Source organism: Epinephelus lanceolatus, chromosome 10 (genome assembly GCF_041903045.1).
Source record: "Epinephelus lanceolatus isolate andai-2023 chromosome 10, ASM4190304v1, whole genome shotgun sequence".
Taxonomy (NCBI): Eukaryota; Metazoa; Chordata; class Actinopteri; order Perciformes; family Serranidae; genus Epinephelus; species Epinephelus lanceolatus.
This window is the reverse complement of record NC_135743.1, coordinates 25,605,878-25,620,762: the sequence shown is the minus strand read 5'-3', so window position 1 is coordinate 25,620,762 and position 14,885 is coordinate 25,605,878. Positions and strand designations below refer to the sequence as shown.

Genomic DNA, 14,885 nt, shown 5'->3' with positions numbered 1-14,885 from the left:
TTCACAGTTGATTTTCCCTTTCACAAGTGTGCCAACATGTTTGTGGTTTTAGCAGGGTTGCAAATACACACCTTCATTATCACCATTATCTACCAGCTATTTTGTTGATCGATTAGTTGTTTGCTTTGTCTACATAATGTCAGAATGCTGTTAAAAATTCCCAACACAATATTCCCAAACCAAAAGTGACACTTTAAAATGTCTCATTTGAGCAAAGGTAGTGCATAAAGATGGATGACATTATCCTGGATATGGGCATTGCCATCTTCCACTGGTGACATCATTTGAAGCCAAAGTCTGTGCAGTAGCAATCGGGAGGTGGAGCCACAGTTTTGAGTTCCAATCCATACACCCATCTGACGCTATCATGGGCAACACCATTAATCGTGGGCACACTGACAGACACAGCTGTCAATCATGATGTCACACTTCCTATAGTATCAAATGACTTCTTAAAACCAGAACGAACACTTGAACATACATCTGTGTGATTGGAAATTCCTTAAATGACAGACAACATCTTTGGGAAAAATTTATTTAAAGTGTACTTGAAGTTGTTTTTTTTTGGCCCATGTTCCATCAGCTAACGGGAGGAGGCAGGGTTTCTGACCTACATTGCAGCCAGCCACCAGGGGGCGATCAAGACAATTTGGCTTCATATTTGGGGAGCTGTGAAGTCATCCATCTTTAGACACAGTCGTGTTGTCAACCACAAAGATATTTAGTATCATTAGACAAAGAAAAGCAGCAAATGCTCACATGTGGAAGCTCAAACCAGCAAATTTTGGGGTATTTTTGCATGGAAAATAACTCAATAAGTCAATTATCAAAATGGTTGCAATACATGTGATGCATTTCATAAGAAAAGGCTTAAAACCTTAAAATTTAATCTTTATTGTCAGAGAGGAAATGCAACAAAATGCAGGATACAGTATGACGTGTTACCAAATGTCCAGTCACAGCGAATTTGTGTGCCCCAGGTAAAATGAACAGTAGTCTCACATGTTAAACTCACTGAGTACAAATGTCCCGTCTGAAGCAGTGTCAGTGGAATTATTGCTTTAAAGAAAAGAAAAATCAACATTAAAAAGACTATTGTTTGGGGAAGTCATTAAAAGGCTTGCACTCTCTTTTCCTTTACGTACATGCAGTCACAATCACAAGCATCACATATACCATCTTACAGTCATACTAATGACTTAATGAAAATAATTCAAATGGAACATCAAAAACTAGACTTTAAAAAAATAGTCTCTCATTTGTCATGATCTACTGAACATCCATGAAGAGTTCTCATAAAAGGGCATGAACCTCTCGCACTTCATCGGCTCAGCACGAGAAGTCACACATAGATCGACCCCCTACCCAGATTTAGGCATCATGAAAAAGGCCCCACCGCCAAACAGATCAAAAGATCCCCATCTGGGATGGACATCAGCTCTCCTGCTTGTCTTTGACCAAAAGGGCTGTGTGCTGCCCTCCACTGGAGGCCATCAGTACTGCACGGTTCTCCAGCTGCTTGCCTGTCATCTTCACGGGGCTCCACTCATCATCCTCCTCTCCTGTGCCAAGCTGCAAGTTGGTGCCCATGCCCCAGGCGTACACAGATCCTGGAGTAAGCACAGCCAACAGTAAGTTCAATAAGCATCCACTGTTTTTACTCTCTTAGCTAAGTGCAAACATTGGACAGATTAAGATGACACACTTTGGAAAAAAATAAATAATTCATATCAGCTAGCAGCAGAGAAGTTGCCGCAATAATGGAGATTTGGTGTTAGGGGCGGGGGTGGAGCACATCAAGTGGTATGCACATGAATGCCAGGACACAAGGCTTCCCAGTTTAAGACTGCATCGTCATGAAATGATCAGTATTATTCACTTCACCAGCCAGTGGGATTAATGTTTTGGCTGATTGCTCGCACACAAATTTAATGAATGTACATCAACTAGTAGTTTGTGTTTGAGACGAATCATCAAGGATTGATACAAAATTTTAATTAAACATGGTTCTAAAAAAAAGGAACGTATGAGAAGTACAAGTGATTTATTGTTTTGTTACGTTACAATTACCGTGGTATCGCACTGAGTATCAAGAATAGTGGCATTTCACCAGTATTGACTATTTAATTTCTGGTATACTTACCTATGGCTGTGTTTTGCTGACAGAGGCCTCTTGCCTTTGACTGACTAATGACTGTACTCTGTGTGTGGCAAAGGCAGGAAGTAGGTCAAGGTGAATGGTTGTGTATACACAGTGTGACCTTAACACAGGAGATTGTAATATGTCCAATGTGGAAGTTTTTTTTAACTTCCACAGAAACTTTTTCCTAACGTTAACCAAAGAGGTGGACAATCAGAAAATACTTGTGAGTCCTGTGGGTTGTTTTTAGAGGCACTGGCTAACACTTGTTATAGTTCACTGCCTTAAAAGCAAACAATATGTAGCACTCCAATTAAAAAGACTCAGAAGTTGATCACTCATTCCGCTACTGCATTTGCTTCTTCTCTCACCCTCTCTGGTGACGGCGTAGCTGACAGTCGCCCCACATGTCACTCCACTGGCCGGCTCCATCCCCATCACAGGCGTGGGCTCACTCTTTTCTTCTGCGTCTTGGCCCAGACCGAGACGACCATACTCCGCTCTGCCCAGGCTATATACCTGTCCTGAAAGATAAGGAGAAAAAGGATCCATTTTTATGTTTGGTAGTTAAATTACTTAATCAAGACAGAATGTTTACTTGCATCTTGTAAGTTTTAAAATGCTTTTAACATTTTGAACACACACTATCTTGTTTATTTTTTACCTTTTTCAGCCATTTTCAGCCAGGGTTTGATTATATTGTTGAATTACAAAAAATATATACATAACTTGCAACATCAGCTGTAAATTACCTCTGTACTTAAAATCTGCCTTGATGGGATCCCAAAGTTTGATAAGCAGGTATTTAGTTTTAACAGCCAAACATTAGCCCTTTTATACAGAAACACAGCAACAGGGCCACGATGAAGCCCCTTCAGGCCACCGGGGGCATAAAAGCGGTGTTGAGCATGGCATGTGACAACAGATTTGGCTTCTAGTGTGTCATATAACACAAGTGTCAGCAGCGCATTCTAATCTTGTCCTCTGCTGAGAGAGTAAGGAGCTTTCGGACCTTATTGTTTTCCCAATTTGTGGACATCTTCAGCTGCCATTCTTTTTTGAGTTAGCTGCTAACTGCGACCAGCTGCTTTTTTAATCTACCAGCTGCGGGATAATAGATAACATATTGTCAAAACGTCACATGCCTCCTGTCCTGCCGGCTGTCCCTTTTGCACATATTGATTCGGCACTGTTATTACCTCCACCACCAGTATAAAGGCAAGACAAGGCTGTCCATCTATTCTGAAATCGTACCCTTTATACAAAATGGCAAAGCGGAACAACAGCACAACATTCCCGCACTGAACAAGTGTAAAAGGGGCCATAGTAAATCTGGATGTGTTAGAAGGAGCTTACCTTCAGCATCAAGGCAGACTGTGTGATGTTCTCCTCCAGAGAAGTCTACCCAGGAGGTGGTAGAGTTTTTGAAGCACGTCAGTTTTACCGGGGTAAAACTCATCTTGGTGCTTCCAGTGCCTGAATTAAAAAAAGAAGGGTGCATTATAAATAAACATAAAGTAACCTCACAAAGTCTGCTGCAATAACCTTAGAGCAGAATGTGAGCAACTGACTCATAGCTGACCGTAAAGCAGTGTCAGATACTGCAGTCAAAGTTATGGCACAAATTTGATCAACTGACATTATCAAGGGACTAAACACTGATGACACTTACCCAGCTGGTGATAATTGGCGAGACCAAATCCATAAACATGCCCATCTTTTGACAGAGCAAAGGTGAGATATGCTCCGCAGAAGGCATCAATGAAGTGAACTTTCCCTTTGACTTCCACAATCTGCGGTACCAGCAGCCGGCCTGAAATCACAGGACACAGTCAGGCAGAAGGCCACAGCAATATACATCACACATGAGACATGAAAACATCCGTTTCTTGCAATCACAAATTAATGTTAATGTAAAATCCTGTATACTATTGTAACATCACAAGTTGATGCTTTGGGCTTGAAAAGGCTTGTGTTACTTACTGAGGCCTTTCCTGCCGCCTCTGTCAGAAAACCGCTCAGACACTCTTCCCAGCTGCCCCTGCTGTGCATTGCCTGATGTGTAAAGATTTCCCTCCAGTGTAACCATGACAATGTGGTCATTACCTATTAAAAAATCATAAAAAATTAAAGAGAAACACAGTTAGAAGTTCATATGCAGCATACAAAAACACAGACTTAAGTAAAGGGGACTTTCTTACCTGACGCAATTTTCACGACAGGTTCTGTCACGGGGACCTTGATTGGTAAAGTGCTGTTCATCATGGGCTCCAGGAGACCTATCCCACCATTACTATCCTGGGAAAAAAAGGGTAAAGTATATATATATGGTTAAACCCAGAGATACAAACTGGTCAGGTTTTGGGTTATAAAAAGTAAAGCATGGCTTTAGATGGGACCACTTTGGTCATCAACCTTCTATGCTTGCTACGATGACATAAATGATAACCGATTCTTTGTTTCTTTTCTGTAACTAAATTCCCTCTCATGCTGCGTTCACATGGAATCAGGAGACAGTCAACAGCAAACCGGATATCATTTTAATGACATTAGGTGAGGCTAGCAGAGAATACTGGCAACAGTAACGGTAGAAGCTATTGCCGTTCAAACTTTTTTTTAAGATTATTTTTTGGGGCTTTTATGCCTTTAATTGACAGGACAGTGAGGGGGGGTGGGAGGGAGTGACACGTGGTGGGGGGCTGAGGGCTGGAGGCTAGCTTGCGGCCGCTGCAGCAGGGCCAGTGCCTTTGTACATGGGGTGCCTGCTCTATCCACTAAGCCACCGACGCCCTGCGTTAAAACTTTTTGACATCCTCTGCGACAAAATTTACAGCGTGATATTACAGAGCTCTCTCACACAAGGAGAAAACACTTGCGGTCTAGACAATTACTGGGCATTACTAGCAAAAGCACATAAACTAATAAACGCAAAATTATTTAATACATTTTAGTCCATTCTTTGTAAATACAGCATCACCTTTGAAACATATCATCATGCATGTTTCGTTTTACCGTCATGACATTTTGTCGGACTGTTTGTTTTTCCTGTGCTGTCCAAGTAAATGCAGCATCAGAGGCCACGATTAACAAAGACAGAGATGGGTCAAGAAGTACAGTATATGCACATTCTTCCAGTACCAACTCAGATGCCAAGTTTCACTATGTTATTACGGAATACTTCACTTTTGTGCATATTTTGATGCCTTCGGAACATAGTCTCAACTCAAGTCAGCACAGTGAGAATGCAAACCTACATTAAGAACACGCAATGTTGCTTTAGTCCACATACATGAGATACACTTCATAGGCATAAATTTCTCTGACAGTGTTGTTTTGTCTGTCTGCTTGATCACATCACCAACCAAGCTGAACTGAGCAAAAAATTAAGTTTAACCACAATTAATTCAATTATTTTGAGCAATTACTTGATTCTTGTTGGGACAGCTTAATTAAATGTCTTTTGGTGACTGCAGTACTTTGTTTTACTTGATAATGTACTTGATTTCTCCTGGATTAAAGAAACTTGAGTAAGTGGAATGAAAATTTTACAGAATACAGTGGAGATGATTAGAGCAAAAGGAAAAATGTTCAGCAATATATGTGACGCAACTGGAGACATTTGACTTGCCAATTTTTTTCTGAATGGAAATAAATTGATGGGATGAGTAGCGCACTTAAAAAGACATAAAAAATATAAATCTGATCTGGGAAAACAATAAAAACACTTAATATGGATTTTTTTTTTTTTTCAAAACAGAGGTTACTGAGTGTTTAACATAGTTAATTTCAGCACGGTCAAAAATCAAGTGGGAATGCAGAAGGTAGGCAGAGGTAATTGAGATGAAATTGCCAGTGTGCCATTGAGTATTAATAATGAAAAACCCACGAGTAACCTAGCAGGAAGAGTGATAATAAGTGCCGAGAGACTAGAGAACAAAGAATGGCATGAGGAAGGATCATCAGACTCTGTTTTTCTCTTTAACAACAATGTGAAGCCCTTTTGTCCCCCTACACGCTACAACAGTCAAGTGATCTGGTCATGTAGTCACAAGAAGCTCAGACTGTCTCTTATGCAGACACAATTAAGGAGGTCTGAGGAAAAATAGACACACCATTGGGGATAAACAGGCTTGCAGGGTTAAGAAAGGAAACTGATGAGAGACCTTGCAGTAGACAAAAAGTATGTGATTGTTTTTTATGCTGGATTATTTATAGCACAGCAGTTGGGGAGGCTAAACCTGACAAAGTTAATTTGTTGTTACAGCAGCAAAGCAGCATCTCAGTTAACTGGACCGACACAAGAAGCGGGTGATGACCTTAAAGCTGGGGCAGGCAGAAATCTGGAAAAAGACAACCATGGGCATATGCATGTGCTCCATACAGTAACTCAGTGTTTCCCATGCATTCTCATCTCATTCACTGAGCCCCTCCCTGCCCTGCTCTCACTCTCTGTTTATCATATCACAAGTGAAACAAGAATTAGCATGCTAACATTAGCAACCCTGCCATCCCTTCCCTGACGCTGTGAACTGCTTTCCCAGGAAGAGAGCGGGCAGCAGCTCGGGAGACGGACCCTTGGTCAGCAGCTGTAGTGGGTCAAATTCACCATTGAATCAGGCTTTCCCAAAGAGACGTGCATGTACATCTACATGTGCAGAACAGCGCAAATAAGAATGCTGTCTCTCTAACAGACAGGCAAGCTATCCAATACATTTTTTCAGCCATATCATCATGCAATATGACTGAACAGGCTAATTACAGGCATAGATAAGGGATTTTTTCTTTTATTTTTCAGAGCATATCATTCATTGATTGCTATCGGGATGTAAGGAGAATTTACAACAACAAAAAATGTCTCTGAAACAAGTTGCCTACCCTAGCTTTAAAGCTCAGTCAATTAACAAACTAGAGGTTGAAATTTTACAAGGTAATTATAAATCTGATATCATCTGTGTGCAGGGAAATTATTTAACAATGACACCACAGTAGTATGTCAAAAGGACTGAGTCAAACATTTATACATAGTAGCTAAGCAAGGAATTGTTAGAATCCAGAGCAACAAAAGAGACTAGATTTTTTTTTTCCAAACTAAGGTTCAAGACAGTGAGAGACTTGTGGGGTGACATTTTTGTGAGATGCTACTGGTTTAATAAATAAGGAACTGATACATAGAGAGCCTGGTGTGCTTCAGGTATGGAAATATGACAAGAGTAGACCTTACATTCATCTAGTATTCACCCTAACAGTCAAGTGTATTTTTCTTATAGCTGTGTTAGATCTGTCTACAGCTGATGGAGCTCTGTAGAAGAGGGGAGGGGAGGGTGGACACATTATCTGTTCATTAAAATAAAAGCATTGATGAAGTGAAAGAGTGGAGAATACGTGGCGATTCAAGATCACTGAAGGAAAAGCTTGATGCTAAGAGTGAAATTGAGGACATCGGAGACTGAGCTGGAAGGAGAATTCTGTTTGTTTTCCTAATTTTGTGGGACTGTTTGAAAATCCTGTTTCAACCTGCAGCACAGGGTGCGGCTGGAGGGTTGGCATTTGAAATGAGAGGGAAAAAAAACAGGTTGAGTAAAGTCAGGCTCATCTGTCAAGGAGTTGCACACACTACTAAGATGATCTATCAGCTTTGTTGGGAATATGGACACACCGAGGGTTATGTTTGATTTGGGCAGAAAAAAAAAAAACAAAAAACAAAATCAGAGCATAATCATCAAGTAATTAGCTGGACAGAAAAAATAAAATGTACTCTGTAACAAAGTACTTTAAGAGCTTGTATTTGGGGTATTTGGAATACTTAAATACATTAAGTTAATGTCATTTTATTCTCAAATAGGACATATCCCCTGGTTTAAACTGCAGGGGAAAAAAGTACAACAATTAGCCTAATCGCAGTTTTTCTGTGAAATGCAAATCAATCACGTGACATGTCCTGTCATGTCCAGCAACGAGCTCCTTGTAATGTACCGCATTTCATCTGTGGTCCCCTGGACTGGTGATGCTCGATTCATGAACACATCATTCTTTTTCAAATTAGTGTTAAAGAGAAATTAGTTAACTGGAGTCACAAGCAGGACCGAATCCAAAATCCTGGTTCTGTATGGTGCATGCGCTGTTGTGTATACGAGACAGGTAAACTTGCAAGGGCCACTGCTCCAGGGTCTAGTTCAGTGCACACCCCGAGCCGAAAAACGAGTCATTTATGAGCAAAAAGCCCCCTTAGCCGTAGAAACAGTCACTCATGAGCACTGACCAACTGAGCCAAAGAACAAATGAGAGTTGCTGCTCACCCTGTAGCCCAATACACACACCCATCAAGCCAGAGGTGTTTATATGTTTGTGGCATGTGAAGGAGCTGTTTATTAGACTAAAAAAGTTTAGAGAGCTTGTGGAACATAGCGATCTCGCAGCTTGCACACATCTCCCAGCTAACCCTGACCTCAAAGCCTCCCACCTTCAAGATATCCTGATTGGCCACTTAAAACCAACGATGTAGGAAATTAGCAGAGCTTATCTTTTCAGTGTGGAGTGGTTAAGGTCACATTTTGATACATTTGATAAGCAACTAATTCATAACATGATACTTTTTGACGTATTTGTGCCCATCTGTGGGACACAGTACTTTCTCAGTGCCAGCAACAAAACTGAATGTATCTTAGTATACATTCAGTTTGCATCTTGTTGACATTGTACTGAGTACAGAAGGACAAACCCAGAAACTATTAATACGTTCAGACTCAAGCTCTGTGCTAATGAGCTTTGAAATGTTTAAATCAAATTAGTCAGCAAGATATTCTGTGCCACTTGTTCAAGCTCCATGAGATTGCTTATACCACTGAGATACAACAAATAAATAAAAAAGGACCAGAAAGGATAATACTGAGGATATTATATATGGACAGAAGATTGTTTTATGTTTTTAACTGTCTTGTTATTTCATCATAAATTAAATTTATTTTTCAGAAAACATTACAAATTCACCAAAACTTGGCTAAATCCCGAACTGCGCTTTTCAACCAGGTGACTCTCTACATGCCAATCTGACAGAGCAGAGGACTCTGGCGAGAGACGGAGAGGCGGCATGTGCTTTACTGTGAATAAGGACTGTTGTGACAGTAGGAATGTGAGGTGCTGTTCTGGCTGGTCCTGCTGTGGATCACTGCTAATGGTGGCAGCAGTGCGGCGCTGCCATGTTTGGGAGAAACAACCATGCGGCCGTCTGGTTGAGGCTGGGATGCGTGGACAGATAAATCATTCCACATCCAGAAACCATGGATTACCAGAAACATGGATGATTATAAGGCAGCAGCCAAAAACATCGGAAGATGCTAAAAGGACTAATTTACAGTACACAAGAAAAAGGATCTAATGGGATCACATTTCAATGGACTTTTACCTTGAATAATTCAATGTGACAAATTATTAAACTGAATTGATCAAATGCTCAAGTGAATTTTTTGAGAGCCACTGACTGCCAGCTGATAAGTGACTTGTATCTATCTGAAATCAAATATTTTTTAATGGACTGGCTGCTAATACAGTGTACAATAATGTTTGTGATGGTCAGGTGTATGTGCAAATTGAACATGAGTACAGAACATTTCTACTGGTGCTCGTAAATTTTGTAGTTGGAGGGGATTAAAAAGGTTACAAAAATCACTAGTTGACTAGATGTAGGGAAAATTTCTCACAAACACAAACATACACACTTCTAATCACAGGCCAAGGTGGCTAAAAAGAGGAGGTAACTAACCCTGAAGGTGCCCCACATGTACACTTTTCCATCCTCTGTGAGCGCAGCTGTGTGGCTGTCCCCTGCCGACACCTGGACCACCTTCTCCTCCAATGTCACCTTTCCTGGAACCACAGATCCCTCCTCTGTTGTTGCCCGACCAAGGGCACCTTCATCGTTGCAGCCAAAAGTATAGACCTACAGCAATAAAAATATCAGTTTATCTGGGAAACTCATCACCCTTAAAAAATGTTAGCAGTGGGCCTTAGCCAGAGCATTAAACCATATAATTTAAACTTGAGAGAAATAAGAGATGCTTTCTTACATGTCCAGTCTCGCTGAGGCACACAGTGTGCATGCCTCCAGCCATCACTTGCACAATTTTCTCTGGCAGGGACACAAGGGCTGGCTTCTTCCTCTCAAAGATGTCCTCGCCGAGACCCAACTGCCCAACCTCACCCTGGCCCAGAACAAGAACCTGACCTGCTTCCTTGCCATGACTCCTGTGAGAAACTGTTAGACACAAACACAAACACAATTTCACAGCAGTTGTTTAGTTTGGTCTTACGTGTTACTAGTCTTGACTGTGGCATGCAAATAATAATCTGAATTGAAAAAACAGGCATGGGACTCAAGGCAAACCTGTTAAACTGTGATTAGGGTGTACCTGGGTTGGAAATTGACACCAGCCACCAGTCAAACGTTGGTAAAATATGCAAGCGACTGTTAGATTTGCTTTACTCACAAGCCAGAGAAAAACAACAATGATCTATTGAGAGGTTGGTAGATTTTGGAATCCACCAGCCACAGTGGCAGGTGCCAAAAATGTTAATTTACAACCCTGGGTGGGACATGCTTTCCTCCCATAAACTGGTTGTGTATTGTTGTTTAAACAGCAATCTGATTTGGTTATTCAAGTTAGAATAGATTTACGGTGTTTGTTTCTCAGGCTAGCAAGTTAACAATGTATAAAAACACACAGAAAAAACAAGTGTGGGTCTAGAGCAGTCTGGTTGCCTTTACTGACCATTTTTTTTGAATGACAGTGATTTACCTTTCACTTTCTTGGGCTCTCCTTCATCCTCCACAATGGGCTCAGACTTCCTCTTGGCGGTCTTTTTAGTAGGCATGATGACAACTTTGGAAAAAACATATAAGGAGACTGGTGTAAGATGTTAATAAGTTACCACTGGTTAAAGTCACTGAGCTGTACATGAAAAAAAAAACCACTTAATGAAAAGGATGTTTATTAGAAAAAACTGTAAAACAATTACAAACTCAGTTGCAAAACTTACTAAAATCAAGTAAGTGTAGGTGTCAGCTTACCATCAATTACCACTTCGATTTGATAGCTTATAAAGAAAAATGAACTGCAAAAATATTGCCTGAACTGCAGATCAATTGATCACAAAAGCTACAAATGGAAAGTGAAACAGAGGTTGCAAGCTGATTAAGTCACCCTTCACATGATAGGTGCTCAATGCCACTGAATCTGAACCTCTGGACCAGTGTACACAAAAACTGTATGTGCCCTGCCTGTTGGGAAACCGGGACTTTACAGGAGAACAAAACCACCATCATGGCTTTTAGTTATACTGCTACATTTTCTGGTGAGAAAACTTCTGCACGAACAAAATGTTCAATTAGAGTTAAAACAATTAATAAAACATGAGAAAAGTAATACGAAAACAACATTTTGACAATTGATTTAGTCGTTTGTCAAGCAAGAACGCATTTTGCAGGTTCTAGCTTCTAAAATGTGACAATGTAATATTTTTTTCTTTTTAAAACTCACTGTAAATTAAATGTCCCTGGCTTTTAGACTGTCAGTTGGATAAAACAAACAAGCAATTTAAAAATGTACTGGGCTCTGCGAAGTTACGATTCACAGTTTTTAGTATTGATAAAAGGTTAATTACAGCCTCACTGACAACAATATGTTACTAATATGTTAGGGGCACATGTGATATTCCAGCTTAACCAGTGCACTAATTAATTACGTTATTTCAATTTGTGATAAACCTGTAAATTTATAAATGCACAAAAGTACCTGGGTCTGCACTTCGCATCAGAGCATCTACTGATAAAGTCTAGCACTCATATTAATGTAGAAAAAAGTCACATTTGAGCATAATGACCCCATACTGCAAATCAAAGAGCAGTTTATGAACACATGGTTGACATCAAAACTTCCACCATGGTCTCTCTGCTGCAGGTCTGAACTACAATGGACCTTGTGTGATGTTGTGGGACTTTCACGTTAAGTAAAAGTGTGTATTGTGGTGCGTATTGTGGTGTGTATTGTGGTGCTTGTGGTGTATTCCCATACACCACAAGCCCACTGGCAAACTGGAGTTGACCGACAGACACAATCAACCCTTATTTAGGTCGTAACCTTAACCAGAAGCTGTTGGGGTTCAACAGCTGTCAGAGAGTCGTTTCAATGGCTGGCACAGCGTCGTCTTCTTTCACCCCTCAGACAGTTGTGCTTTACTGCTTCTGCTCCCATGCTGTTGTGAAATAAACGGGCACAAAACCACTGCTCCAATTTAAAGTGGAGTCACGCCCAACTCTGTTACACACACGGACTCTCTGATAAACACCACCTTGTCTTGGGGACAAGCCTAGAGAGTGCTGTCAGGGCTTTAACATTTTGTATAAGCTCGAAGCATATCGCAGTTTAAAATAAGCAGCGTGACCTAACTCTGGCAGTGCCCATGTGTCCTTGCTAACATTTTGATAGCTAGTGACCGAAAGTGCTCTACGTGGCTGAGTTTCAGCCCTCCTCTTACTGGTGAATAAATGTGGCACAGTGAGCTACTGATACAGTGAGAATATGGGATGCGAAAGTCATGTTTTTCCCACATAGAGAATGTTAGTTAAAGCAAAGCTAGCCTGTGTGACACTAGCTAACGTCCAGAGCAGTGTGCTAGCTAGCGCGGCGTTAGCATGGCATTCAGGAATGAATGAACTGAAGTAACATAAATATCCAATGACCCACACATCCACTGCTTCAGTTGGGTTTAATAAAGCTTATCTGTCTCAGTTGAATAGTTTAGGAGATGATAATTTACTGACCTGTGATATGCTAAAGTTTGCAGTTTACCCAGAAGTGGATGTGCGCAGTTTGTTCCCGGTCTTGAGACACGCACCGTGCGTACTACGTCACGCTCTGCAATCCCCGCCTCCTTAAAGAGACAGTAGCACTCAAATCAAAATTTAGTAATCAAGTAATTAAATATGATCAATACCCACTGTAGGAAAGTAAAAGTACTTCTTGTGCAACAGAGTTTCTCTCCTGTATACCATATTATAAACTTTGACAATGTATTGTATTTCAGAGAGCTCCAATGACCACCATGTAGGTAGTAAATGGGCTGAAAAAAAATGGCCCTATATTGGCCCCATGCCAATTGCCCTCATGCATGGGTTTGCTCAAGTGGGCCCCACATGGGTGATGCTGGGGCTACCTGGGTACAAAGTGGGTATGGGTCCAAAATGGGCATCCTATCTGGGGCCCACTTCGATAAACCCACCCATGTGGGCAAATGTCATGGGGCCAATATGGAACCCGTAGACAATCCCATATAGGGTCAATTTTTCAGCCCATTATTAAGTTACTATAGTTGTCAAATCAGTGTAGTGGAGTACAGGTAGCAGGAATAGAAACCCACTTAGGCGGATAACTTAGTTACCTACTTACATTGCAACACTGCAAATCTGTGATCCAGATGAAAAGAAAAGGGTCGCCTGACGATTAAAACACTGGATTGGAGTGGAACTATATAGCATTATATTTACATTCTGTCATATAAATTTCTTATTATTTTTTTGTACCAGTACTACCAACTTAGTCATCTGAATTACTAATTTGATCCTACTAACTTTTAAATACCCTTTCTTTTATTCACTGTATGGTATGTATAATCGTTTTACTGCTACTTTTCCTGGTGAGACAACATCTGCACAAACAAAATATTTAATTAGAGTTAAAACAATTAATAAATCACAGAAAAAGTCCTACAAAAAAAAAATCATTTTGACATTTGATTTAGTCATTTTTCAAGCAAGAATGCTTTTTGCTGGTTCTAGCTTCTAAAATGTGACAATGAAATATTTTTTATTTTCAAAACTCACTGTAAATGAAATGTCCGTGGGTTTCAGGCTGTCAGTCAGATAAAACACACAATTTAAAAATGTCACTGGGCTCTGGGAAGTTGCGATCTGCAGTTTTTACAATTGATTAAAGGTTAATTGCAGCCTCACTGAGAATGGCATGCAAATGATTTCTGCTGCAAGGGGAAAAAACTCCATAATATGTTAGGGATACATGGTATTCAAGCTTAACATATGCTGTAATTAATGTATTTATTTTAATGTGATATACTTCTAAATGTATGAATGCACGACCGTGCCTGTGTCTGCACTTCATAAGTCTTTTTTTTCTTTGTGAGACTATTGTCATGTCATGTTGTCATCTGTGCTATGTGTATTATCGTTTGCCTGTAATTAATTAAAAAAAAAAAACAACAACCACTGGACTGAGGGTACAGCATGTTTTCACCTTCATCCATTTTGTATTGCTTTTATGATATTTAGACTGATTTTGAAGTAAAGGTAAAAATATATACGTATGTGTACTCCATTTGTAATATACTGTATATTAGAGTTAGAGTACAGTCCAGTTTTTGTTCAGTCTTTGTTCTAAGATTGTTTAATGTATTCTACTACTTAATGTAAATACTATGTGACTCTGTATTTGTTATGTCTCTGTATAATATCTGCATTGGTCCCAAACCATACATTTTTAATGAATATATTCTATGCTTGGGTATTTCTTTTTATTTATTACTTTTGCATGGCCACATAGTATGTATCCTGTGTATGTGCAGCAATCTGACAATGCTGGTTTTCCTTGTTATTCATTTAATCTACATTTTAGTGTTATTTTGTGATCTGTGGAGACATTTTGTCTTCATGCGTCAACTTGTGGCCTTTATCATGCTG

General features: G+C 40.1%; 1 protein-coding gene across 1 annotated transcript; it reads right to left on the bottom strand.

Moving 5' to 3' along the window:
• Positions 1-878: 878 nt before the first annotated feature.
• Positions 879-13,062, bottom strand: rcc1 (regulator of chromosome condensation 1). Its single transcript, XM_033639726.2, has 10 exons — positions 12,957-13,062; positions 10,933-11,016; positions 10,204-10,391; positions 9,900-10,076; positions 4,342-4,438; positions 4,124-4,246; positions 3,813-3,953; positions 3,497-3,616; positions 2,512-2,664; positions 879-1,610 (listed from the first exon to the last, which is right to left on the bottom strand). Exons 2-10 carry the CDS (start codon positions 11,006-11,008, stop codon positions 1,435-1,437), a joined length of 1,251 nt encoding a protein of 416 aa, XP_033495617.1. The 5' UTR covers positions 11,009-11,016; positions 12,957-13,062; the 3' UTR covers positions 879-1,434.
• Positions 13,063-14,885: the final 1,823 nt, after the last annotated feature.